Source organism: Cygnus olor, chromosome 13 (genome assembly GCF_009769625.2).
Source record: "Cygnus olor isolate bCygOlo1 chromosome 13, bCygOlo1.pri.v2, whole genome shotgun sequence".
NCBI lineage: Eukaryota > Metazoa > Chordata > Aves > Anseriformes > Anatidae > Cygnus > Cygnus olor.
The window spans coordinates 7,934,495-7,959,533 of NC_049181.1; the positions used below are offsets into that span (position 1 = coordinate 7,934,495).

The 25,039-nt window shown below is 41.1% G+C and overlaps 1 protein-coding gene across 3 annotated transcripts; it reads right to left on the minus strand.

The window, feature by feature from the left end:
- Positions 1-4,861: 4,861 nt before the first annotated feature.
- HPRT1 (hypoxanthine phosphoribosyltransferase 1) lies at positions 4,862-24,121 on the minus strand. Of its 3 annotated transcripts, none has more exons than XM_040572743.1 (9): positions 24,098-24,121; positions 21,304-21,410; positions 19,662-19,845; positions 14,249-14,314; positions 13,282-13,299; positions 10,866-10,948; positions 8,511-8,557; positions 6,381-6,457; positions 4,862-5,741 (listed from the first exon to the last, which is right to left on the minus strand). In XM_040572743.1, exons 1-9 carry the CDS (start codon positions 24,104-24,106, stop codon positions 5,694-5,696), a joined length of 639 nt encoding a protein of 212 aa, XP_040428677.1. In that variant the 5' UTR covers positions 24,107-24,121; the 3' UTR covers positions 4,862-5,693. The 3 variants fall into 3 exon arrangements, with proteins under 3 accessions (XP_040428677.1, XP_040428675.1, XP_040428676.1); XM_040572741.1 differs by lacking the exon at positions 24,098-24,121 and adding an exon at positions 23,553-23,664; XM_040572742.1 differs by lacking the exons at positions 13,282-13,299; positions 24,098-24,121 and adding an exon at positions 23,553-23,655.
- Between the last annotated feature and the right edge of the window lie 918 nt (positions 24,122-25,039).

The following is a 25,039-nucleotide window of genomic DNA, read 5'->3' on the forward strand; positions in this document are numbered from 1 at the left end:
AGCATCTGCGACCGCTAGCGAGGAAAAGCCTTCGGGTTTCCTTACTGGCTTTGGTGGGATTTTTACAAGCCAGCTGAAAGGCTGCAGCTCCTTGTGGCAGGTAAATCTACGCAGCACGTCGCACCTCTGTGTGGCTGCTGGGTTTAGGAGGCAGATGCTAGAGACGCTCATTAATTACACGCCTCTACGCCGGTCTCTTTAATTTCCCCCAGACCGAAACCCTCCCACACAGTCGGGGTGAGGGTACTCAGTACCAGGTACCGCCACTAGCGAGGCAGCATGGTGGGAGCCAAATGAGGTGTTGCAGATTCCTGTAAACACTGGAAAAGCAACCCGAAAAGCCACCTTATCTACCTTCAGCGTTTTCCTGCTCACCTCCTTTGATGCAAAAGGAATTTTGGCAAAGGTTAGCAGCTCATTGTGGTATCCAGTACTATCTTGCTTTCCTTGCGCTTCTTGCCCACCCACCTCATCTGCTTTCCCTCATCTTTCCTCCAGCGTGCTTTGAGCCAGGACTGGCTTCAGTGCGTGTTTGTGCAGTGCCTTGCACAACAGCAACTCCCAGTGCTAAATGTTAATAAGTTCAGGTCTTGCTCTTTGCGCTGTGAGGGAGGAAACACTTTATACGTCTCCTTTATCAACGGTAACTGGCTAAGTAAGGTGATGCTAACCGTGTACACAGTGCACGTTCTGCAGCTGGCTCCAGTGGGAAGCATCCAGTACCAGTGGTGCAAAGCCACAAGAAGGACAAAAATCTCCTCAGGTTAAATTAAACAAGAAAGGTCCCAACCACCTGGCAAACCAAGCCCTGCTCACCTGTCCTAGCAGTGAGTTTGCTGAAGCAGGACTGCAACAACCAGAGCAAGCGATGGCTCTGGTGCCCTGAGGACTCAGGGGCTCTTGGCAACAAGCTCACCAAATGGAAGCCAAATACCATTTCCAATCCATTCATTTCTGAAGCAAAGTATAAGCATACACTGCTTGCTGGAATTTCTCATGTAAAACCATTCTTATGTTCTCTTCAAGTAACAGACTACTGAAGGTTACTCAAAATACAATTCAAATCGAGCATACATTCATTTATAAACTGTTGAGCGGGAGTTCTCACGGCTTATGCTTGATGAGGGGAAACAGTTTCCTCATACTGAAAAAAGTCATTTGAGTGTGCCCAACTGCTAGGAAATGTGTGATGGCAAGGAGGAGACTAGGTTGTATGGAAGACAGACACAGCTGCCACAAGCAAGGTTTTCTTTTTTTTTTTTTTTTTGGTGGTTATTCTTTTACTAGAAAGCACGAGCTGGTTTTCTAATTGCAAGCTTAACGAGTTTATACTGGGACGTATATTTCTGCTGCATAGTTTGTTTTCTCTGCTGGGTATGGAAGAGAAAATGGGCAAGGCACGCACCCACACCCACACCCACCCACAAACACACACACCCCTCCCTCCCCCCCTCACCGTAAGACCAGCTTCCATCACATCCCAGCTCCTCCGGTGGGAAGCAGCCAAAGGAACAGGCAGCATCGGCATCGCTGCTCGGACACTTCCCGGACCTGGCAGCCACCCCGATGGCAGAGCAGGGGAGGCAGTGCCAGCGCCCTGCTTCACCAGTACCCAGAAACCCCATTCCCAGGGAGAAGGATGTTATCCCTCGGCACCGCAGGGAAGTCCAGCCAACACCTGGTGCTCACGCAAACACCCCACCAGGGCTCGCAGCCACTTTCCCTGCTGGGTCCCAGGGCTCAGGGAGCAAACCCAGAGCCAGGCCAGCATCGGTGGCCTCAGGAGAATGTGAGGCAGGGGTGGAACCAGTGAAATAGGCTTTCTTTGCTGCCATGCATAGCAAAATATTGTGGGAGAACTAAGCTCTAAATTAAGTCTCTAAAAACAGACACCCCCAATAACCACGTTAGATGAATACCTGCCTCTTGTTTTACTCACCGTTACCAGGCCTACCTCTCCTACCAGCTCTGTCATCATTTTCACCTTCTGAGATGTTTCCACTCACCAGTTGGTGTTTTAAGAACAGAACAGACGGAAGAGTGTTTCCAGAAGCAATGCTTGCAGCCATTCAAATGTACCTCCCCCCACACAAACCTTGCACCAGCTTTTATCACTTGGCAGTTGCTACTGTGGACCCTTTCTAGAGACAGAAATCCTCACTGCCAACGCCGTGCTGAACCTTCATGCTTGTCTTGCCCTGGCCTCTTCACTTTGTGTCTGCACTGATAACCTGCTGGGGACTGGCACGTTACAGAGTTAAGCTACTGTTTTCCCATCAGCACAGTTACTGAACTAAACCTGCTTGTGAAATTAAAGATTTCAATCGCTCAAACACTACAAAAAGAAAAAAAAAAACATCTCATCTGGTATAAGGTACTCATATACAGGTGAGATCTGATCTTGCAAGGTGCAACCTGAATGGAAATTAAAAGCAGTCGGACACAGCAAAAGCAGTCCTTTAATGTAACCAGCTCCCCGTGTGTAGTTCCAGGTCCTCACTGCTGGATCAATGCATGCTTGACAGGATTTCCAGAGCGTAATAGACAATGGGACACCACCAACACACCATCAGCCACGATATACGTTTACAAGGCAATGTAAAGATCCGCATTTGTCTAAATTTTCCAAAATGGGATTTCTCTTTAATCCAGAACAACCCGCCCAAAAGTGAACTGTCAGCACAGTTTGCATAAAAACTTTTTACCACATCTCCAAGCTCTGCCTAGAGTCCCTTAGATTTGGATCTGTGCAAATGTAAAGCAAGGAGGATGGATGCTCTGACCAAAGCTACCCACTTTGGTACCGCATCACTCAGCGTTAATGGTCTGTGACAGACTAGAATCAAAACATGCAGAAATTCCAGATGCCACACAGTAGAACAGTATATTAAAGCCTATAAATAATCAAAATTATTTTTCCAGTGTACATTTGTGATTCATAAAATGTGGAACTATCATGAATATCAAATGCCACATAAATATTCAAATACAAGATTTTCTCCGTGCTTTCATAATGTTTTAACAATATATGTCTGGGCTGCAAAAAGCTTGCATTTAACTTGCAAAGGTGTGACTAAAACCCCAGTCTTTTAACCAAAATTACGGAATAAGAAGTAACAATTGCATTTTCAACTTTTTTCAAGTGGAAATTTATCTTCATGTAGTACACAAACATTTTCTGTAAAAAGCTGCAACAGGTTAGGACTGTTCTAGCAAGGGCAGGAGAGGACATTTATTTTCTGAATAATTTTCATAGGCATTAATAAAAGCTGTTGAATAAGGAAACCCTCTGGGGTGATAGACTCCATCTGACAAGCATCTGTGTGAAGGAAGGTAAAAAAATAATAAAAAAAAAGGTACCTTCTCCCCAGTATTTGAAACATGGGCACATTCAGTAATTTTTTTTTCAGGAGTATCTAACTTTTCTATCAGACTTTTTCTTTCTTTCTGTGACTACACCATCTGCAAGTTCATGCAGTTTGAACCCCTACCCCCGAAGGCTGGTAGTTTCCCTGGTCCAGTTATGTTTTGGAAGATAAACCCCTTGTTACGACTCACTCAACCTCTCCTGCTTTTCCCACGTCACAGCGTTTGAATCGGTCTTAACCAAGATAGGAAAACTTACAGGACAAACTCACGTAAGGGTTTAGTCCTAAAAGATACTGAACATCATCGATTCTTATTGTTTCACATGTGAATAGGTACTTTTATGCCACCTCTCCAGTGTAATGTCCAGATGGCGTCAATCAATTTTGAAATCCACTGTGAAGTAGAAACCATTAAGAAAGCTGGAGAAAACAGAACTTTTTTATAATTAGACCTTAAGTTCAACCCCACCTAATGAAAACTTGAATGGATGTAATAATTCTTAAGTGGATTTATATTTTTCCGTGTTGCATTTGTGCTTCCTCTTCTTAGACATACACCATGTATTTTCCAAAAGGGATTCCCAGGTACAGCGCAGGTTCTTGATAAGCATACACACAAACATTGAGAAATACAGTCTTTGTAGTGCTTTTAGAAAAGCTCTTTGGAACATTAACCTTAACCTGGATCATTGCAAAAGTATGGTATAATCACGACCAGTGTTATTGTATTTGTTAATGAGAACTTTGAGTTACAAATACAAATTTACATCTCCAACACATCACGGTCATTTGGTCTCAATTACATTATGTAAATTATTCATATTTTAGGTCTGCTACTAACTACTACAGTTGTAACTGAATACACCATGGAGAGACAATGATGTGCAGTATTTGGAAAAGTACAAAAGCACAACCCAAACTTCAAAACCAGAAAACATCTTAAAAACAGGCTGCCAGAAAGTTAATTATGTATTGAGCACTGACCAGCATTGAATCCTAGCACGCAGTGGAAGAATCCATGTGCAGAAGTACAGGTAGGTACTGTGTAAGCTAAGGGATGGAACACCACGGCAGAAGGAAAAGGTGTGAGGTGGGCTGCCATGTTTAGAATTAAACTCAGAATGAACAAGATGTTAATAAAACAAAACCAAACGATTACTTACAAAATGGTTGTGTGTTCCCTCCCACCCCTGCGTATTTTTAAATGAACATACATTCTTCACTCTTCATTTTTGCCAAAACAGAACACGGGACAGTACTTAGAGCATTTTCTCTGAAATCCAGTTTGGTTATAGAATATGCAAGTATTTCGATAGCTTTCCCCCAGGCCTTGATCATCTCTTGTAGATGGCACAATATTGACTAAAGGCTCTACAAAGATAACAAATGTAGAGTCTGCCTTCACTGTCACAAACACTTATGAAAAATATTACTGAGAAGAAAATTTCAAGAGCACTTTAATATACAGAATGAGTGGCATAGATGTATGGGGCTTATTTTAAAGAGACAGCCTTTATTTAAAGTACTTAGTTTTGTAGATCTTATAAAGTAAACATTACAATACTTTTTCAAAAATATATTAAACTTGTTTAAATTTAAAAGGCAATTTCACCATCTGATGGGTATTTTTAAAGAAAAAAATCCAAAAGAAATGAACAGCTCAACTTAAACTAGATTTTAAACATTCTGCTTTGTCATTCCATCTCCTTTTAGCTCAAAAAAGAAAAGAAAAAAAAAGATTTTTTTACCCAGACTTTTACAGCGATAAGGCAACTCCAGGAGACTTGAATCAGCTCCTTGGAGATTACAGATACTGTAACTGGCTGCTCCTCATGTTTTATAACACCCAAAGGTGCAACTATCCATTAATCAGAATCACATTTGTGCATTAAAATATAAAACTTAAATTACAGATTTTAAAAATATTACTAATAGACTTCCCTATCATAAAATGTTTTACATTTACAGTACTTGAACTATTTCAGTTCTGGGTTGATGAGGTTTAAGCAATTTACCACTGCAAGAGTTAGACTCCGGAGCTCACAAACAGCACAACCCAACCAGGGGCAGCAATAGTCGGTAGAGTCATAGTGCAAATCAAAATAAGGAGTGCAGAATTGCACTAATTGTTTACATTTCTAAAATATAAATGAACAAGACAAGATTCGTATATTGTACATGCAATAAGTTATAGTAAGCATATGACAATGGGGCTGGATAATTCTACAATTTTAGCTGGTGTACCAGAGTTGAAGCCTGTGAAAGATAGGACTCGGTAAACAAAACATTTCAAAGCTCTGCTATCAGAGCACTTGAACTATGCTTTCATGCTTTGTATTTCTGCTTCCCCGTCTCACTGATCACACAGATATGCTGAAACAAAAGAAAATAAAAAGCTCCTGTTAGAAAGTAATGTAGGAGACTGATGTTTGCAGATGTATTCAATAATGCACTTCTGAAAAAAATAAATGCAGGCTATACACGTTTCAGTACCGAAGAGCCTTTTGATATTGTTTATGCAGAAAAACTTCAGCCTTTTTTTTTTTTGTCTACAAATCTCAAAATTGGACTTCCTCCCTCTCCTACCCAATGTGTTATAAGGTTAGTGAGACCCAGATGAAGAATTAATAATGACCTAACATGAAATGCAAACATCTCAACTTCCAAGGTCTCCCCTCTCTAATTTTGATGTAACTAAGGAAACGCACTTATTTCTTGCAGATATATCTGGTAAGATGAGAAAACTTCATACAGACTGCCACATTATTTCAAAGCTGACAGGAGAAGCGTAGCCTCCATTCTGCATGAAGCAAAACAGAAGTTAGTTTCATATGAGCTCCGGAACACTGTTGTGCTGCTCTAGCCTTTGCTCTCGTCGTTGCATCACTAACGGAACAGGCTTGCACATGAGCTGTGATTTACACAGAGGAGAAAGAGTGATGCGAGGAGACTTCCCTTTCTTCCTCCTCCCTAGTTTTAAATGGAGGAAAACATACGGGAAAAGTTACTTACATTCAAATCCCTAAAGTATTCGTTGTAATCTAGGGCGTATCCCACAACAAATTTGTCTGGCACTTCAAATCCAACAACTGAAAAAGAACACAAGTCATCAGTATGTTAGAAGATAACTTCCTAGAGTTCACTAGACCTTTTTACAGAGAATCTAGAATTTTATAGACACATAAGCATCCTAACAATTTATTTCTTCCATTCAAGTATCCCGAGATTAATATTCAAGCTATGTAAAGTTCTAACTTTCTTTGTTGATTTAATTCAAGTAAAACAAAATGAAATAGATTTACTTAGTGGTTCCCACGCAGTAGCTTTCCGTTTTGTTTTAGTTGTCACCCTCACAGTATCATTCAAAAGGCAGCACCTGTGTGACTGTGCCCTCGCCTTGGGCACAGCTGTAAGTAAGGTCACCTCTGGGATAACGAGCAGGTAGGTTCAGCTGTCAGCTCCCTCAAAGCTACAGATGTGCAAGTCCAACAGGACTCTTTGTGAAGAGCTGGGAGAGTAAGCACGGCCTCACCTGAGCCCCAGAAGGAACCAGAGTTACTGCAGGGGAACCAGTCCTTCGTCTTTGAGGCAGTGCCCAAACAAAGCGCACTCCCCTCTGGCTGCTCGTGGACAACGACCTGGTGTACCAGGACATGCTGTGACTGCGGGACAGCTCTGCAGAGCAGTATGTGGTAAGTGCCGAGCTCTTGGTAGAGAGAATAGTGAAGACCACAGGGCAAAGGATGCTTTTTTATTTATGGAGTCACTTGCACTTTTCAGAAACAGGCAGGTTTTTTGTTGTTGTTGTTTTGTTTCATTTTTTTCCCAGAGAAGCTGCCTAAAAAAACACATCAGCTGTTCCACAGATTGTCCAAATGGCCATGGATCTAGCAGGACAGTCCTTGGATGGTCAAGAAGTATCAGTCCAAGCCATCCATACACACTGTAAGACAATCTAGGGATGTTTCCAAAAGGCTTTCTCCCCTCATGCTAAAAGTGAAAGACTCCCGAGCTGTGCTGTTTCTCTCTCCCTGGTTACAGTGAGGCTCAGTAACGAAAAAAACGGAGATAAATCACACAATTCCAGTGAAAGACTGTGTACGCTTCTGGAAAAAATAAGGCAATGTTTAGAGTCTACTTGGCCTCATGATAGAGGGATAAAAGGCAGGCCCAAGCATTTCTGCTGCGTTGTCTCTTGCTTTCAGAGCTCACGTGTTGTGCACTGAACAGGTCGTCTCTGGACAGATGGCAAAACAAGTCATCTGCTGCAAGATGCTCAGAAAGGCAGACCGCTAACCCAGCTAAGCCCATAATAAGATCTCAGGAAAGAGGGGCATCCTTGAGTGAGGGAAACACCTGAATTAAGCTTTCAAGGCATTGAGAAATTTAAATTTAAGAATACTGTGCAAACTTGGAAAGGAGAGGGAAGAGGATGCAATTCTGCTAAACTCACTTCACTTCCATTGTGAAAGTGCACAGTCCACATGAACAGGAAATCAATCTCTGGCACAGGGATAAGACACACAGCCCTTTCCAAGCCAAGAGGGGCTATCACCGACACCCCTGTGCGCTCTGGATGCTATTCCTTTCTTTATGGTCTTGGGACAGACAAGAAGACACGACAGGAGTAACCCAGATGCCTAAACAAGATTGGGTTTGTGCTATTTTGAACATCTTACCACTGTAAACTTTGATCAGATCTGTTACCCTGTGTGGTCCCCTTACATTTCAGGGGACATCCGAGTGGCACTGGGTGGCTACGTTTAGGCACCTGGAACACTGCCAAAAGCATCAAAGATGAATCCAGCAGATTCTGCTGACCAAACCATTCGATTAACATGCAAGCTAGGAGAATTTCCATGTGAAGAGGGATTAACTTGGACCAAAACATCAAAGTTTCCTATTTGTATAATAAAATGCCACAAAAAGTTAAGAAAAAAAGGCCTAGACCAAATCTGTATTAACTCTGTCAAAATACATTCCAAATATTTAATCTTCCCTAATAAGAGCAAAATAAATCAAAAACCATTCATGAAAACTTACTTGGAACACCCTTGGACTTTGACCAAAGAGTACGCAATACATCAACATATATACAACATATTTTTAAAAACTGATAATGGTTGTCAAAAAGTCACTTACAGTCTGGCCGATATCCCACGCTTCGAGGAGTTCTTTTTACCAACAAACTGTCAAATAAAAACAACGTAAAGCTGAAACATGGAAAAACACCAGGTACAAGTATATGAAACAGTTATGAAGATCGGCTGAATTCCACTTCAGTGAGGCTACCTGTGCATAATTGACAGCGTAACTATATACATTTTAAACATATTATTCATTTGCAGGTGCAGCTGATCATAAAGAGAAACTCAAAACTTCCTAGAGTCATGAATGGTTTACAGCCTAAGGGATAAACAAAATGTTTGCAGGGAAGAGGCTGTGAGAGACTTTACTGGAAGGATTTTCATTGCCAAAAGTGACTTAATGAGGTTTTATGTGTTTTTAGAAACCTCAGGTGCAATCGGTTTAGCTCACAGGTAAAAGGTGACATCTTGGGATCTAGCCAGACCAGCTGACTTCTTTTCAAAAGCATTAGTATTATGAAGCAGAAGTTCAGCTGGTTAAATGTAACCTCAATTGCACTTGTGCAACATGTCCTCAGCTGTTTTTCACTGGTAGTACTAATTACCCCCATAAAGAAAATGCAATTGGTTTTGATGATCATAAGCTGATATAAACCAGCTCCACTTTCATAGAATTAATAGTCAGAGGTGTAAAAAGCACAGACATACAGAGTTGGGGGTACTGCAGCAGAATGAAATACCTTGCTACTTTAATTTGACTCACTCATTATTCAGTTGAGCACTTTTAGAAGATGACCCCATCATCCCGACATTTGGCTGTCTTTGAGATATAGAGACTTTGGGAGGAAAAGAAAAGGTGGTCGATGGCTGAATGTAAAGACGGACTGACATAACTCTGTGCATTAAGCACACACCTCCTCCCCTCCTGGATTACCTCTGAAGGTGGGACTTCATTTGTCACGTTCATGGTTTCAATTTTAGACATTCAGTTTCTGAAACTTCTAGTTGAGAGTCTTAATTTAAGTACTGGCGTAAAACTTGATTGAACCAACCCAAAATCATATTAGCATTAATTCACATCTCCCTGCTACAACTGCTTAATTGTCAGAGAGAAAGAAAACAAAATTAAGAAAAGAAAGGCAAGTGAACTATCTAAGAGCATGGCACTGAAAGCTATCCAGCATGACCACGGTTACTTGCTCAGGTCTTTGGCAGACTCAAACTGCAACAGGTTTAAACAATCGGAAGCTAGGCTTTGTTCACGCTGTATTCTACTTGTGATGTACGCTGTAGCGTTAAGGTACTATTCAGTGACAAATATTTAAAATCTGGTACATTTAAGCAGGCCATGGAGAAAAAAAAACAAACTCACCTTCAGCAGGTCACCCTCACATTATCAGCAAGAAGAGCTGCTCTAGTACATCTAACAACTGCCTTGACATTGTTATGGCAACACAACTGATTAGATTTTACACACAGCTCTGGTTTATCTCTAATCCCCAGCAATCATTATGCTTTTATTGTAAAATACACAATCACAGCATAGGAGCGTAAAAGATGCAATTTAAAAAGAAGTAGGAGGAATGTTGGTATTGGTTAATATTATCCTCAACATTTCCTATTAATTCTAAGTTATTTAATTAGAAAATGTTTCAAAACTAATTGATTAAAGATGCAACTAAGTAGAAAAGCCTAAAAGAGCATATGGCTGGGTGACTCACAGAATGACCTCTGAGGCTCAGCTACGCTATATACACTATATAAACAGTAATGTTTAGTGCAAACTAATTTAATTCTACAATTAAAGCTGGCAGACCAAAGGTCTCCATTGCACCGGTACACTGCTGAAAAAAAAAACGAAGTTGCAAACAGAAACACATTCAGATCCTGTATGTCCATAAATGTCAACCACTTACTTTTTTTTTTAAAATCCCAATCTCTAGTAAAAGTTTATATTTATGAACTAAATTTGTGTTGAAAATACCCCTGCCACCTTGACAGGTTGTTGTTTTAAGCCCAAAATTCTTTAAATTTAATTTACATTCTTCCATATACTTCTAAACCTAAGTTAAAGATCAGTGGTAAAACCCCACAAATATTACTAGAATATAAGGCAACACATGTAGTGAACACGCACATGCTATCCCTTTCTGATGCACTGAAATTTTTCAAGCAATAGGATTGGAAAGAAGAGCGTTTCTGTTAGCCTTAATGAACGTATGGTCCCGCAACACGCAGAAGTGGAGTTTAAACAAATACTAAACTCTAACTCCATCATATGTGACTCCTGCAAAAATGTTCCTTCCTGTTTCTCTTCTATGGGAATGTATTCTATATTATCTTTTTTTTTTCCACTGTGTGTCATTCTGAAGGTGAAATACAGCACAAATAATCACATTTAAAAGTTTACCTGGCTACTTTCACCATCTTTGGATTGTACTGCTTAAGTAGAGACAGCAATGTTTTCATTGTTTTACCAGTATCGATTATGTCCTGAAAATAAAAATGTCACGTAAGTGAGAATATTAAACATGTCAGAGTAGCATTTTCAAGTTTTTACTGCAGAAATTGCTCATCCAAAATGGCACGAAAATGACGAAATAATGTGCATAATCAAATTTGGTGATACGTACCACTGTATCGTGCTTAAGCGATTCTGCTCAGTAAAGTGATCACAACAGTCAACAATAGTTCTTAATTGTTGTGGATAACTACTACTTTGAAAGCAGTTACTGAACTATGACCTTCTAGGCTCCCTCTGAAGATTTTATGGCCTGTGTTCCTTGTAGCTATTAGACAAACAATGTTTAATTCTAGTATTATAAATGTAACGTTAGTCTTGCAGTTGAACTCAGAGACAGATGTATACAACAGAAAGAAAATAAGAAGGGAAAATATTCAGAACAACCCATTAATGCAATTAAAGGAACAAGAAGTGCAATTTACATTACAGACCCCAAAAGATCTGAAAGACAAAGAAGCTGCACTGGCAACACCTGGTTGCAGTTCTAGAGTTTCTATTTATATACACTAAAATGATGTTTGACGCACCATTTTAATCCCATCCCCTGCACATAAAAGCAGAAAAAAATATATATACATAGCTTACAACTGAAGCATCAGAAATGGACACCCCATTTGGACTGACATAATCGCAAGATCTCTAGAGAGACAGTCCTTACCCTGACCTGAAATCAAGTTTATTTGAAGTGAACAGGTAGATAACAGAATTAGCAATGTCCTGATTTCTGGTTATTTTCTCATGACTCCCAGTTAAAATAAATAAATAAAAATTAACACAGCACCCATCAGCTATAACAGCTTTAACACTTAATGCTTTCATTCATGGTTATAAACTCAAGTTAAGGATGTACAGATATATAGACAAAAATAAAAGTTGGTGTACAAACAAAACCAGCTACCTCTATGCTCTAAAATCAAAATAGAAGTTTTAGTGACTTTGCAATGCTTGATTTTCTGTTTATTGGAGGCAAATCTCCATTACGTGAGGGTTTTTGTTTGTTTTTTTATACATCAAAGGGATTCTGTATGGAAAACCTTAGTGCTTTGGTGCCTAAAATAATACGTGCAGTTTGTTTTTTTTGTTGTTGTTTTGTTTTTTTTTTTTACACTGTTTGACAGTTAAAATGGTGATTGGTCAAAGGGTTCATATTTGACAGTGTATAAGACAAGGCACTGGAGAGATGATTCACTGAACAGATGAGAAACTAACCTACTTAGCTGCCTGGGACTTTGAAGACATACATTCATCTGAAATGGAGCAGATACATAATTAAATGCATCTGCCTATCTGAAGCAAAATACACTTCAAAGGACGCCACCGGTCACACAGATGACTGCTGTATACATACTAGTTTGGTAGGAGTTTTAGAACTGAACGTGTTTCCTGTGGAATAATGTAACCTTCTCAAACTAAAAAAAGACATACATAAAAAACACATTTAATGACAGAAGGAAACATCCTTTCATTTGGTTGCTGAATCAGTTGCCGGGGCTGTTTCTTTGCTTATGAACAAAGCCATTTCCACTATTTGGAGCCTGAAGACATTATTACATTGCACATTCATTTTTCCTGTTTAGTACTTCTGCTTTGCCATCCTCCAGTTGGCGATCTTATTCTAGAGCATCCTTTGTAAATGTGATACTTACTGAACGTAAGCAACATCGTTCATCAAAGAGGAGGTATGAAAGCAAGATTTAAGCAACAGTACCTACTAGGAAATCAGACTTAAGTGTATTGTACCTAGTATCAAAGAACCACGACAAGATAGAGAAATGGGAATTTAGCATTATCAAAATGCAAATTAGGAATCAACATTCTCCATGCCTCTAAAGAAATTGTATACAAAGATGTTGGCCTTAGCTCTGTTTTTCCATGTATTTTAGGATATTCCTACTAGGAACTTCTTCCTACCCCTTCAGTTTAATTTCCTAGCTTGCTGTTATAAACTCAGAACAATAACATGCTTAGTATCACTTTGCTCAAGCTACTTTTTAATAAGAATTTAAAAAAAATCATGATATTTAAGAATTGACAGAATCACAGAAAACTGAAATCAAATGCAAACAGCAAATAGTTTTACACAGATATTTTCCTTGTTAAATTTGGCATAGTTGAATGCGATGTGAGAATTCAAAACACAGGTCATTTCAAATTCAGAGACCACTTGCAAAATTCAGGCCTAGAATCAGAAACTAAAAACCTTGAAACCAGAAACTGTAGGTTTTCTGACTTAAAACCAACTTCTGTTTGAGCTCTTTTACCAGTCACACATTAGAACTTCAAAGTGAAACATAATACTTACTTCTACAATTAAAACATTCTGGTGGAAAGAAAAAAAAACAGACAAGAAGAATCCATTAGCATTTAAAGAATACAGCATTTCTTACATATATTGTCTTCTATAACTTAATAATTTAATTTTCAATGCGGTTAAATATTTGTACCATTATTTATGTATGTTAGGACACATAACAGTGAATTCTATTTAGTTAACATTTCTGATGCTCTAGCGACAATTAGTTGGCAATGAGACTTGCCTCAATGTCTCATGCTGAGTACAAAGTGGCCTTTGAATTCTTATAATGCAAAGAATGTCATACTATAAAGTTATGTAGTGTTTTGTCACACCTATGTCATTTACACTGAAATGGGACATGTCTTAAAGACTGTTTGTGTGTAACCAGAAGGGGAAAGCAATGTGTTCTGACAGAACAGGAGGCATCCATGTTTTACCCACAGGTATCTAGCTCAGTGATCTAGCACAGTCACTGAAGAAAAGCAGATTCCCAATTTACATTCTCTGCATTTCCTTCTCTTCATTGCCTGTAACAGGACCCTTATTCCCTAACCTAGGCCTGCAACTTACATGTCAAGACAGTACCAACTCCTTTCACTATTGCAGTGAAACACCAATACAGTAAATAAGTAACGCTACCCTCTTTTACAGGTACTTTGTTAACAACAACCAAGACAAGACTATTCTTAGGCAATGCAGAAAAACAAATTTAAAACTTGCTGATACTGAAGACAGTGAATATACATACATATGTTATGAAGTACAAACTAAACTGATGGCTCTGGTGGGGCTTATGCACCCCACCACTATACAATGGTGAATATTTTAAATGAAACACTTCCGTTTTCTTTTTTTCTTTTTAAAACTCTATAATTATTTGGTTCTTCGGTGGGGTTTATTGGTTTTTGTTTTGTTGGTGGTTTTTTTTAGGATTTTTTTGGGGGGGTTTCTTTAAACATATAATGTGCCATACCTTTCCAGTCAAGGTTGAAAGGTCATCCCCACCAATGACTTTTATATCTCCAGTTGACTGATCATTCTAATGAGAAAGAGCAGGGTAAGCATTAGCATTATCAGAATTAAAGTAATTTTTCTTCCAATAAATATCAAAACTGCAAAGTACATAACCAGCAAATACCAAAGCTTTCAGAAACATTGCACCAGCAACATCTATTAACTAAGAAATCACAAGTGATCAAACTGAACGATGGTATTTCAGATAAAAGATTGTTTGAAAAAACATTTGCATAAATACAGGCACCACTTCTCATCTTTGACCATTATATATACATATGTATATAAAAAAATATTATTTCCCACACATTCATTAAAGATATGGAAAAAAAAAGAAAAAAAGTTTCCAAGCTGTATGCTGCTATAGAGCTGCTAATTTACATTTTAACCTTTGATGTCTTAGAAAGCCTTACTCTGAATAAAAACAAGCAATCATAACAACAATAAAAATAGCCAGCAAACAAGGCAATGATTAAGAACAAGAAATATAAGCTACAAGAATAGCCAGAAAAGCTTGGGTTTGCCTATTTTACAAACAGTAATAAATTACTCATTGTGGCAATTAAACAGCAACACGGCTACACAATCCTATCACTAAAGCACAGCATTTTGCTTCAGTAAAACTAGGCTTTGATATAAACATCAGTGAACTGTTTGTTATATAAGAAAGTTATAAACAACTGCTAGGGGTGCCTCCAGATCTCTGCAGTTTATTTAAAGTCATTCAGCTGACTTTAAACCTTTACATTGTCCCATAGTTCTTATTCATTGTGCTATACTCATTACTGTGCTACTTACAGATGATGTCATTATCCTACAATTTAATCATTTAAGGGTCATACCACTTTTCAAACTTCATTCTCACAGCTCCTTACTGCGTATCTTCCCTTTAGAAAACCTTTATTATTTTGCCGCTTCAATCTGAAGCCCAACCTTACTGCATAACCATGCAGACAAGCAGCAAAACAGCAGTTCCTTCCCAAAACCCCAAAATGGCAGATACAATAGAGAGGGGACCACAAGGGAACAGACAGACAGCCACGTACAACTTCCTGTTTTCAGTGACACACATATTCATACTGTATGAGTCGTAGACAAAAAAACTAAAGTGTTATCACACACAAAAAAGGGGTAAATGATTTAGAGAGAAACACACACTGAGCACACAATAAGTAACACTGGGATTACAGTAAAGAGAAAATGTATTAAAATCCCTTGGACAGTGACGTCAATGCTCTAGGATAAAGAAGTGCTGACAGCTCTAGGTATGGAAAAGCAGATAACGAGACTAACAGATACTTTCTATTTTAGATTCCCATGACAAACCATCAAAAAAAAAAAAAAAGGCAAGCACAAAGCATTAGAAAAAGCGCCTTTACAGTTTTACCCCACGTTTTAAAGAAAACTATAGCGAACAGAACCAATGCCACTGTGTTGAAAAAGTCCAAAAATAGGATGTCCAATATGTCTGCTGCTTGACCCAGTAGATAGCAGACTGCTCCTGAATGCCTGAGATACTGGTTAGATTAATCACAAAAATGTGATTCAGTTAAGCACTGTATTTGTAACGCTAAGGGGCATTTCCTGTGTTCATCATATCTTAAAATTATCTTAAATGACAGCTTTTTTAAGCTTTTCCTTGTTTATGCTGCAGGATTCTCTCTTATCTATTCCTACACTAGTAAGAATTTCATCCTTTTTCCATGGAAGGATGCAAAAAGCACCATTTCTTACAGAAGGAAGATGGAGAAAGATGTTACAGATATTTGTTCCATTAAAATGACACGCACAGACGATAGACCAGTACTCTCAGCACGTGCATGCAGATCAGTTTCCTGGTGATCTCTTTGGCTACAAAGCAACACACTATAATCAAACAATAACACCACGAAACTACAGATCCCTGTAGAACCCTGTGGGTTATACATATTCAAGTATGATGATCAGCAGAGAAAAACAATCTAACCAACAAAATCTTTCCTTCTCCTTCCCACCAAGCACCATACAAATTGCTACATTTTTTAACACAAAACATAAACCTTCACTGGCATATAAACCTACATTCCTATGCGGGTACTGAGTTTCTGAGCAATTAAAGGATTAAAAATGGTTAACGAATTTCCAACACTGGTTTTAACCTGATTTCCATTGGAAAGAACTTTGTTTAATAATTAAGCAATGCTTTAATTATCTTCAGGAGCATTATTTCTGATTTCAGTACTGGTAAGACTTTAATGCTTTGTCATTTAACACATTAGAGATTTACTGTTTCGATCTGTTTTCACTGCCTCATTGTCATTGCTGGAAAACAATAACGCACTGCAAGATCGTAACCCCTGACAAGGCATTTTAAGTTCCTCATGGTATTTGCTATAAGGCTCAGTTAACACGGGATCTTTCAGAATACTGTCTCAACCAGCCTAACTAGATTTTGCCTTAAAGCTGCAGTACTCCTCCGAAAAGCCCTGTTTTCCTGAGCGACAATGCAACACATCCATTGTCTTTTGGCTGCCCTTTGTGACTACATAAGCAACTTTTGCTCAACTCTAACTTTACATGCAGGAAGCTGGTGAAAAGCCATTCTTCTAGCACAAGAAAAATAAACTATTTGTCAGGAATACAGAGACCTGGTTCTGTTCACAAACACTATCTTTCCATTTCTTAACAGCTTGCCAGACCATTAAAACTCATTTGTAAGGACTCCGAAAGCAGGAATTATAAGCAACATTTAATCACAGCTTCATCATCTCAGTATTCTTAGCAAATTATTTTTGGGTGCAATCCTAGCATGAACTTTGCATTATGAAACAAACAACCCATAAGCTTGCAAATATTAAATGATCAATTTCAAATAAGAATAGAACATCAATCACATCAATTTTAGAACCACTATACGAGTTCAGCTGCTTTGTTTATGCAACGATGGTATTTTTAACATCTTTCACCCAGTCTGTAAAGGCATGCAGCATGATCTAGTAATTGCATCCAAAAACAATCACAAGAGAGCTAGCTCTACTTTCAACTGTCCATTACGGTTTGTGATGGTTTTCCCATCACTAAGAATGCTGACTCCTCCATTTAGTAAAGCACGAATAAAAACTACAGAGCAGATTTAGCATTCCAGCACCATTAATAATGGAAAACTAAGTGAATCAATTACACGCATGTTTGTGTTAGGACAGTCTTACCCAGTCTATCAAGTCACGCAATCTAAAGAACGTATGTCTGGATATTAATAACTACCTAAGGGAGTTGACAGAAATGAAATGCTCGTAACAATCTGCTAGTGGGGCCATCAGGTAACTGGAGCTCCTCAGTCACATAGAAGAAGAAAACATTCTTTACAGAATTGGCTGACAAAACCAAATCCCTGAAGGCAACACCTCATGGAAAACATTCTGCTTAGACTCCTTTCTGTGTACATTTCTCTGCTTTTCTCTTCATTTACTCCTTTTTACTACAAAAAGAGAATTAAAATTTCCATAATTATTTTGCTGTTCGGTTTCCTATATAAAAGCACTATAGTTGGGGGGGGCCGTAAAAAATAAAAGCAGCAGAACCAAAACATGCCTAATGCATAAAGATGAACAAAGAAAACATGCTGTACAGTAAGCCTTGCACTTCAACATAGTGTTTTTTTCCAGGTGTTTCACAACACTTATCCAAGAGTTTGTTCCAAGTTACTTGGAAGGTGGAGAGAGCAAAAAGGGTGTAGTCTTTATATTTTAAATAAGCGAACAAAGTTATTGGATGTGTTCCTTCAAGAAAGCAGAAAATACAAATTTCCTCCCCAAAAAAGGTGGGAGTCGTCATTTCCTATTCTTTTAAATATTATCCTCTAATAGAGGCATTCACCTTTCTGTTGTGGCTTTTACAGACAGCGTATGTGGGCACGTGGTGGCTTTGTGGTTGAATGGACTGGTAGAGGGAGCCTGAATCTTTTGTGGGGAGCAGAAAGAAAGTGTGTCAAGCAGCTCTCCCTTTGCAAGATGTAACGAAAGGCTGGCATGTCCCTTTCTGCCTGGCCTTGCCTTCTCTTTGAAGCGCGCAGCTGAGTCACTGCAGCAAGCTCTGCAGACATGACGGTGGTTTCCAGGTAGCCCCAGGACATCACCACGCACACACCTCGGGAGCCGGCACGGCTCTTCTGCAAACTTCTGGCTTGGCCAAACTCTGACTCCGGTCTGAGCTTTGCCACGCTACGAGGTGAAATGGTTACAGATCGCTCAACAGCAACAACGCGTTTATGAAGCTCTTCTACAGTCCAACCTAAATCTGCAAATAACCCTATCTCTGGTTTAATGAAATGAATGATGAAGTTGAGTTTCCAACTTAGTAATCTATTTTTTTCTACTGCAACAGGCACTCCTCCACAACCACAACAAGCAGCTTATACTACTGACTGGAAAACGCGGTCATTGAGGCACAGAACTAACAGCTTGACCTTAAGAAGCAATTTATTTTGACACCATAAATTGAAATCAAAAAACGTAATTATTTCCACACTACAGACGATCTTACGGAAGAAATTTAAATCACCTGCAAATACTGTCTTGAAAACACAAGACTAGGCTGTCGCTGATTCGGGAAGCATGCAGTACTAACATACATCTGCTTCCTCCTTTGACCTGCACAATGTAATCTAATGCTTCCCTTATAAAAATCTTACATACTACCTCATGCTCCATTTCCCTATAAAGTTAAATCCTTGTGTTCAAAATGAAAATAAATTCTCTTCCAAAAGCATATAACCAAGGCAACCTACACTTAGTCTTTAAAAGGTAGCACCATATTCAGTGGCCACTAGCCATAAATCTGTTTTTATGAATCTAGTATTTCCTCAAGGCCAAATGCAATTCATTTCGTTCACTGTTCAGTTGAGCCAAACAAAAGATGAGGTACGGAACCCAAGTATAACCATGTTCGCAGTTTTCAAGTCTTCCTATCTGGTGAATGATGTCTAAACCACATGAAAATTCCTAGAATTAAGTTTTTGTAATAAGATTTGCAGGACTATCCTCTGTATTATTCTAGAACCACAGTTTTAGAGGTGGGATAGGGGGCAGAGAAGAAAGTGTTTAAGAAGTAAAGGACATGGAAAGAGTCTCTTTGCTCTGGATAAGGATTTTACCGGGCTGAGGAGATAAAGTCTGAAAGAAACCAGATCATATAAGATAGACAAAGAACAAGTTAGCTTGTGACTACTTTTTTGCTCTTAATTCTCTTAACTATTTGTATAAAATTAGCACAATTTAGGCTGCACTTAGGCAAAGCTTTTGCAGTATTTAGTGACAATACTAAATCATCCCTGTTGTTAATTTGAAGTTAGTCAAATTTATAGAAAAATTGCATGGTATTGCAGATATACTTACACAGTAACTCTTCAACCTAATGAAGTCTACAGTCATGGGGATTGATTTGTCACTGTTTCTGTTCAGTGCTTTGATGTAGTCTAATAAATCAGCAAAAAATTTATAGCCACCCTTGAGTACACAGAGAGCTACAATGTGATGTCCTCCCATGCCCTTCATAATTTCTCGTGCCAGTCTCTCTGTCCTATACAAAAAAAAAAAAAAAAAAAAAAAAGAGAGTTAGCTGTCATAACACATTTAATTTGCTTACTCTAGCAGCAGTATTTTGTACTGCAAACAACAACAGCAAACACATGCAAACTCAGAAGCATATTTTGCTCGGAAATATTTGCCTACCACTTCAGTCACTTTAACCCACTATTGGTCAACAAAGTTTTGCTTTCCAAGGTTAATCCAACAGTAACACTGCCAAACTCCTTTGTTTTCATACATCATACTCAGCCAAAGCAAATCCGAACACCCTGAATTGTTTTACCGTCAGATAAGAGACATAAGGGTGTTTTCTTCTTCCAAAGATAGGTTCAGCTTCCATGCAAAGAGCAAAATAAATCAACACAACCAAAAAACTGAGGAGCAAGAAAACTCTCAAACTATCAACTATAGCTTTATGTTTTGCTGAACTAGAGTGCCAGAAATTTGTCCTGACTGCAAAATATAATGCCAATAAAGCAGAGCAAGAGAACACTGAACAGTTTTTCAGTGATCACTGTTTCTAAATTTATCTTGCAATTTATTTCAGCAAGCATGGTATGTATTTACAGTGTAGCAGCTGACAGCAGGTTTCTCAGAGAATGCCTACCATTATAAACTTTACATCAATTACTTAATGACCTGTACTTCGTCCAATTTTTTTCCTATACAGGGTCTTTCTGTGTAAAGTTAAAAAACATTTTATTATAAATACTGTAATAATCTAATCAAACAGCACCATGCAGAATCTAGAAGCATTCCTATTCACATGATCAACTCAGAACCGCTCTTCAGTGGTTCTGTGTCTCCAGCAACTCCTCCACTGAATTTGTTGCTCATTCTGTTAAAAGGAATTAGGCAACTATCAAACACAAAGTAAAACAAAAACGCCTTATAGGCTTATGTACCCATTTCTCATCACATGAGATAAAACTTCCAGAACAAATCACAGATTTCAGCAACCACAAGTGACAGACTGGTATTTGCAAAGGCTAATGCCTTTCCCAGAAAGCAGGGGAAAATCAGGTATTAGTTATCTACCACATGAACATGAAAAAGTCTATCATAATGTGATTAACAATCTACTCTTATTAACATCCTAAAGACGTTTGAGAGACTATAACTGTTTTTAGATTGAACTAGCAAAAGTAATGTGTTCTAATTACTTTAAGAAAGTAAAACATCAAAGAAACACTGTAAAGAAAGTCGTAGACTGCTACGTACCACAAATTTCTTTGAGAATTGACAAATTTCCAAACAATAGCGTAACTGCAAATGTACAAACTCTTTGAAGCCAAACAAGAAAGAGTTAATTAACACGTGTATTTCTTAGTCTCTAATTAAATGTAATCTGTTTAGACAGTCACCAGGCAGCAAAACTATCACTGGAAGATTGTTTTTTCCAGTGTCATGGAATCAGCTGGAGCAGTGTACTGTCTGAAGTCAAACAAACCTGTCCATGATGAGCCCATGAGGAATATAGACTTTTTCCAAATCATCTGCATAATGTTTAGGTATGCAGAACAAGTCCAGGTCGTAACCTTGTTCATCATCGCCAATCTGAAAAGGAAATAAGGTGAGATTTCTACAAAGTCTTATAGAAAGCCTGTAGTGAGAAACTGCCAATCCTTTGCTTTACTCAGTAAACTACCAAATCTATTACACTCATTGGGATCACCTTATTTTCCTTCTGAACAGAACATGAAGTGGAAGCTTGCAGAACCCACAGTTCACAAGAGTTGTCTGAAATGCTACATGAGCTGTTGCTCAGCACGATGTGGAAGGGAAATGATTTCAAGCCCTAACAACATTTCCCCCCATTGGAGAGCAGGAAAATGAAATTACTACACCTCAAATAATCTTATTTCGTTAAAAAAAAAAAAAGAATCAAGCAGCTTTTAGCTTTTCAACATCTTTGATTTCAGCAGTGTAATGCAAAACCTGCCTTTGCAACTAACCAAGCAGACCTTGTAACAGGGACATCTTCCAGATCTCCACAACACCAAATCACAACAAAACACACGAGCCAGCTGTCAACACAAGACAAGACAGCTACATTAACGGGACAAGTTATGTGCCTATGAAACAAGCCTTCTCAGACCACGATCTGGAAACAGTGGAGGTTCAAGACCTTCAGAATCAGAAATTAAAGCCGTGCTTCAGCAACCTGTTCCGCATGGGCAAATTCTCCATGTGAAACAGCTTGCAAAATTAGCAGGTGTGTATTAATTAGGACAACGGGTTAGCCTACGTACATAATTATACAACCACTGCTGAAGTTCAGGGCATATTGTCACAAAAGCATCAAGAAAAACTTCCCCTGAACCTTAACCCCGCCGCCACTTGAAAATGACGATATATTTTTAATCGCTTCACTTGTTGGTTATGCAGCTGAAGGCTACTCGGTGTAAAAAGAACTTTGGAGGGAACACGGAAGCTTACTGCTGGCAGGGCACCGGGGCAGGCATTCTAAGCATCCACCTCAGCTACGCTGCCCGTGCAGAACACGCTTCCATTTCAGTGCCCAAGGGAGCACTTACCTTGCCTCTGATCAGCCAACTGTTTACATGTTTTTTGGTTGCGCAACCGGTAACGAGGATTTCAGACGGGAGCCAGGCCTGCCCTCCCAGCCACAGCAGCCCCTGCACAACCCTTGCTCACACCAGGCCAGGCACCGAGCCCGCGATCAGGGGCCCTGCAGCCCAGAGCAAGCCGTTACTGCAAGTCAGGATAGGTCCCTCTCATCAGCTACGGAAATTTCCTACGGTTCAGCCCCATAATTACATCTAACACATCCACTACACCTTGCAGGCTACGTTTGGTACGGAGCGGGCTGTTCTATGGGTTCTACAGATGGACTTTTACCAGGAAAGTAAACGCAGATTTGCGGGCACAACCTTATGGCAGGCACCGCCGTGGGCCGCAAGGCACCACATGTGTGTCAAGCTACCGCAGTCGCTCACGGCACCCGGGGGTGGGTTTAAAAAAAATAAAATAATATTAAAAAAAAAAAAAAAGTAAGACTCTTATCAGAGCACAGTGACGATGAAAAATGCACCCTCAGCACGTTCTTCCCCCAAAAGGCATCCTAGTTTGGGTGCCTGAGTTCCTTACACCGCGCTCCTGGGTTTTGCTACACACAGCAGCACCTCCCGAGCACGCTCCGAAGAGCAACAGGAATAGGAAGCTGTGCCACGCCGGGTCAGTAGCCGATGGGAAGTTGTTTCTGGGCGCTCTCCGAGGCAGCAACCCCGGCTTTCCCAACCACGGCAGCGCTGCGAGCCGCCGAAGCAGCGCCCCGTAATTGCGAAAAAAAACTGCCGGCTCCTCGCCCCCTCCGGCGGGCAGGGGGGGGGCGGCCGAGCGGCCGGGACACCGGGGAGGAGGCGCACACCGCGCCGGCAGCCGAGGGGCGCTGGGGGCCGGGCAGGGCCGGGCGGGGGCGGCCGAGCCCCTCAAGGTGACTCCCGGCCCGGCGGCTGCCCGCCGCGTGGGGCTGCCCCGCCGCCGGCCGCGCCTCCACGCGGAGCGCCCCACGGGGCCGGGCGGGCGCAGCCGCCCCCCGGGCTCCCCGCAGCCGCCCCCCGGCACCCCGCAGCCGCCGGCCGCCCCCTGCACGATCGCTCGCCGGGCTGCCCCCCCCGTCCCTCCCCGCACGCCGGGCCCAGCGGGAGGCCGCGGCGGCGCCGGGCCCGCACTCACCACGATGCAGGGGCTGGGGGTCGCCATGGCGCGGCGCGGCCCGCCGGGGCGGCTGCGGGCGGCTGCGGGCGGCGGCGGCGGGGAGCGGGGAGGCGCCGCGCCCCGCAGCGGCCCCGGCGCCGCCTCCGCGCTCCCCGCCCTCAACATGGCCGCGGCGCCGCCGCCCTCTCCGCCGGGGGAGGCCCGGTGCGGAGCGGCCCCGAGGGGCCCGGTCCCCGCACGTCCCTTGGCGCCCCGGTGCCGGTCCTCACGGGGGACCCGTGCCGAAGGCCGGGGCAGGGGGAGCCCCCGGCCGGCGGCCACGGCCCCCTCCTGCCGCTGGCGGGGCTGGGGTGCCCGGCTGGCGGGGTACCTGCCCCCTTCGCAGCACGAGCACGGTGCCGCTCCACGCCTACAGGAGCAGGGAACCGATAGACCCCAAAAGTAGGATTTAGCTGGCGGCGGCTGCTTTCGCACTGAGCAAAGGGACGGGGGGGAACAAACGGGAAGGGGCCCCCTGCACCCCGTCGCCTCGTTGCACGGGGTGGGCAGAAGGGGTTTCTTACCGAACGCATCTCCGCCGGATGGAGGGTGAGGCCGAACCGTGTCTCCAGGTGCTGTCCGGCTCTTTAACCGCCTGGAGGAAAAATTTGGTCTTGAAGTCAAATTATAAGAAAGAATGGAAATGCCTGGATGGCTCCAGGGGTCTCATATGGGAAGGAAAAAAATAGTAACAGAAGCGTCATTTTTTTCTGTAGGTCCGGAATTAAGGGCAATGCAGCAGTGCAAATGGAAATTCACGGTTTCTTATATTCTAGCTTAAGCAATTTATCAGCTGAAGGCATTCCTCTGCTTTCTGCAAGGGTGGAGACCAAGTTTTATTTTACGCTGCATAAAGACTTCGTATCAAGGAAAGGATAATGATTCTTAAAAAGTACTTTATTCATACAGTGCCATGGCAATGTTCCTTCATGCCAAACAATTCCTGATGTACACCTAGCATTACTACTTTTGGCTCAGAAATCAGTTTGAGTGTTCCTTTGTATGAAACAAACAATTTAAGCAGATCCTAACGCAGCGAACGGGCACGAACCCTAGCGAGTGCAGTTTTGTTGCAGCGAGGTGTTCAGCTACAGTTCGGGTGGGTTAGCTCTGGAGCGGGAGGAAGGAGCCTTTATCAAATTGCCTAGGGCAGCAGAATGAAATACACCCAGCAGCTAACTAAGATCAGAAACATGTCATAGCTGGCCCATTTCCAGAAGGCTGGGAAAAACAGCAGCTGCCCTGTCAAGTTCAGAGAGCGCCTGACATTATTGGACAGTGGGCAGTATCTGTCAGGAGACTACTCAACCACGGGAGTGGTTCAGGATCTGCTTTTGTTCTAGTTACTGAAGACGTTTCTAATTAATGACTGATATTAATGGCTACTATTTAAAGTAACATCCAACGGCATCTTTCTGATTGCACGCAAAAGTTGTTGGCATAAGTTCTGTGCAACTTCTCCCAAG

Excerpts from the sequence above, each read along its gene's own strand:
- HPRT1 (XM_040572741.1), bottom strand. The coding sequence starts at position 23,579 with ATGGCGACCCCCAGCCCCTGCATCGTG. Across the intron at positions 19,846-21,303 it reads CATGGGCTCATCATGGACAG|GACAGAGAGACTGGCACGAG; the intron begins GTTTGTTTGACT and ends TTTTTTGTATAG. Across the intron at positions 14,315-19,661 it reads TTAGGTTGAAGAGTTACTGT|AATGATCAGTCAACTGGAGA; the intron begins GTAAGTATATCT and ends CTTTCTCATTAG.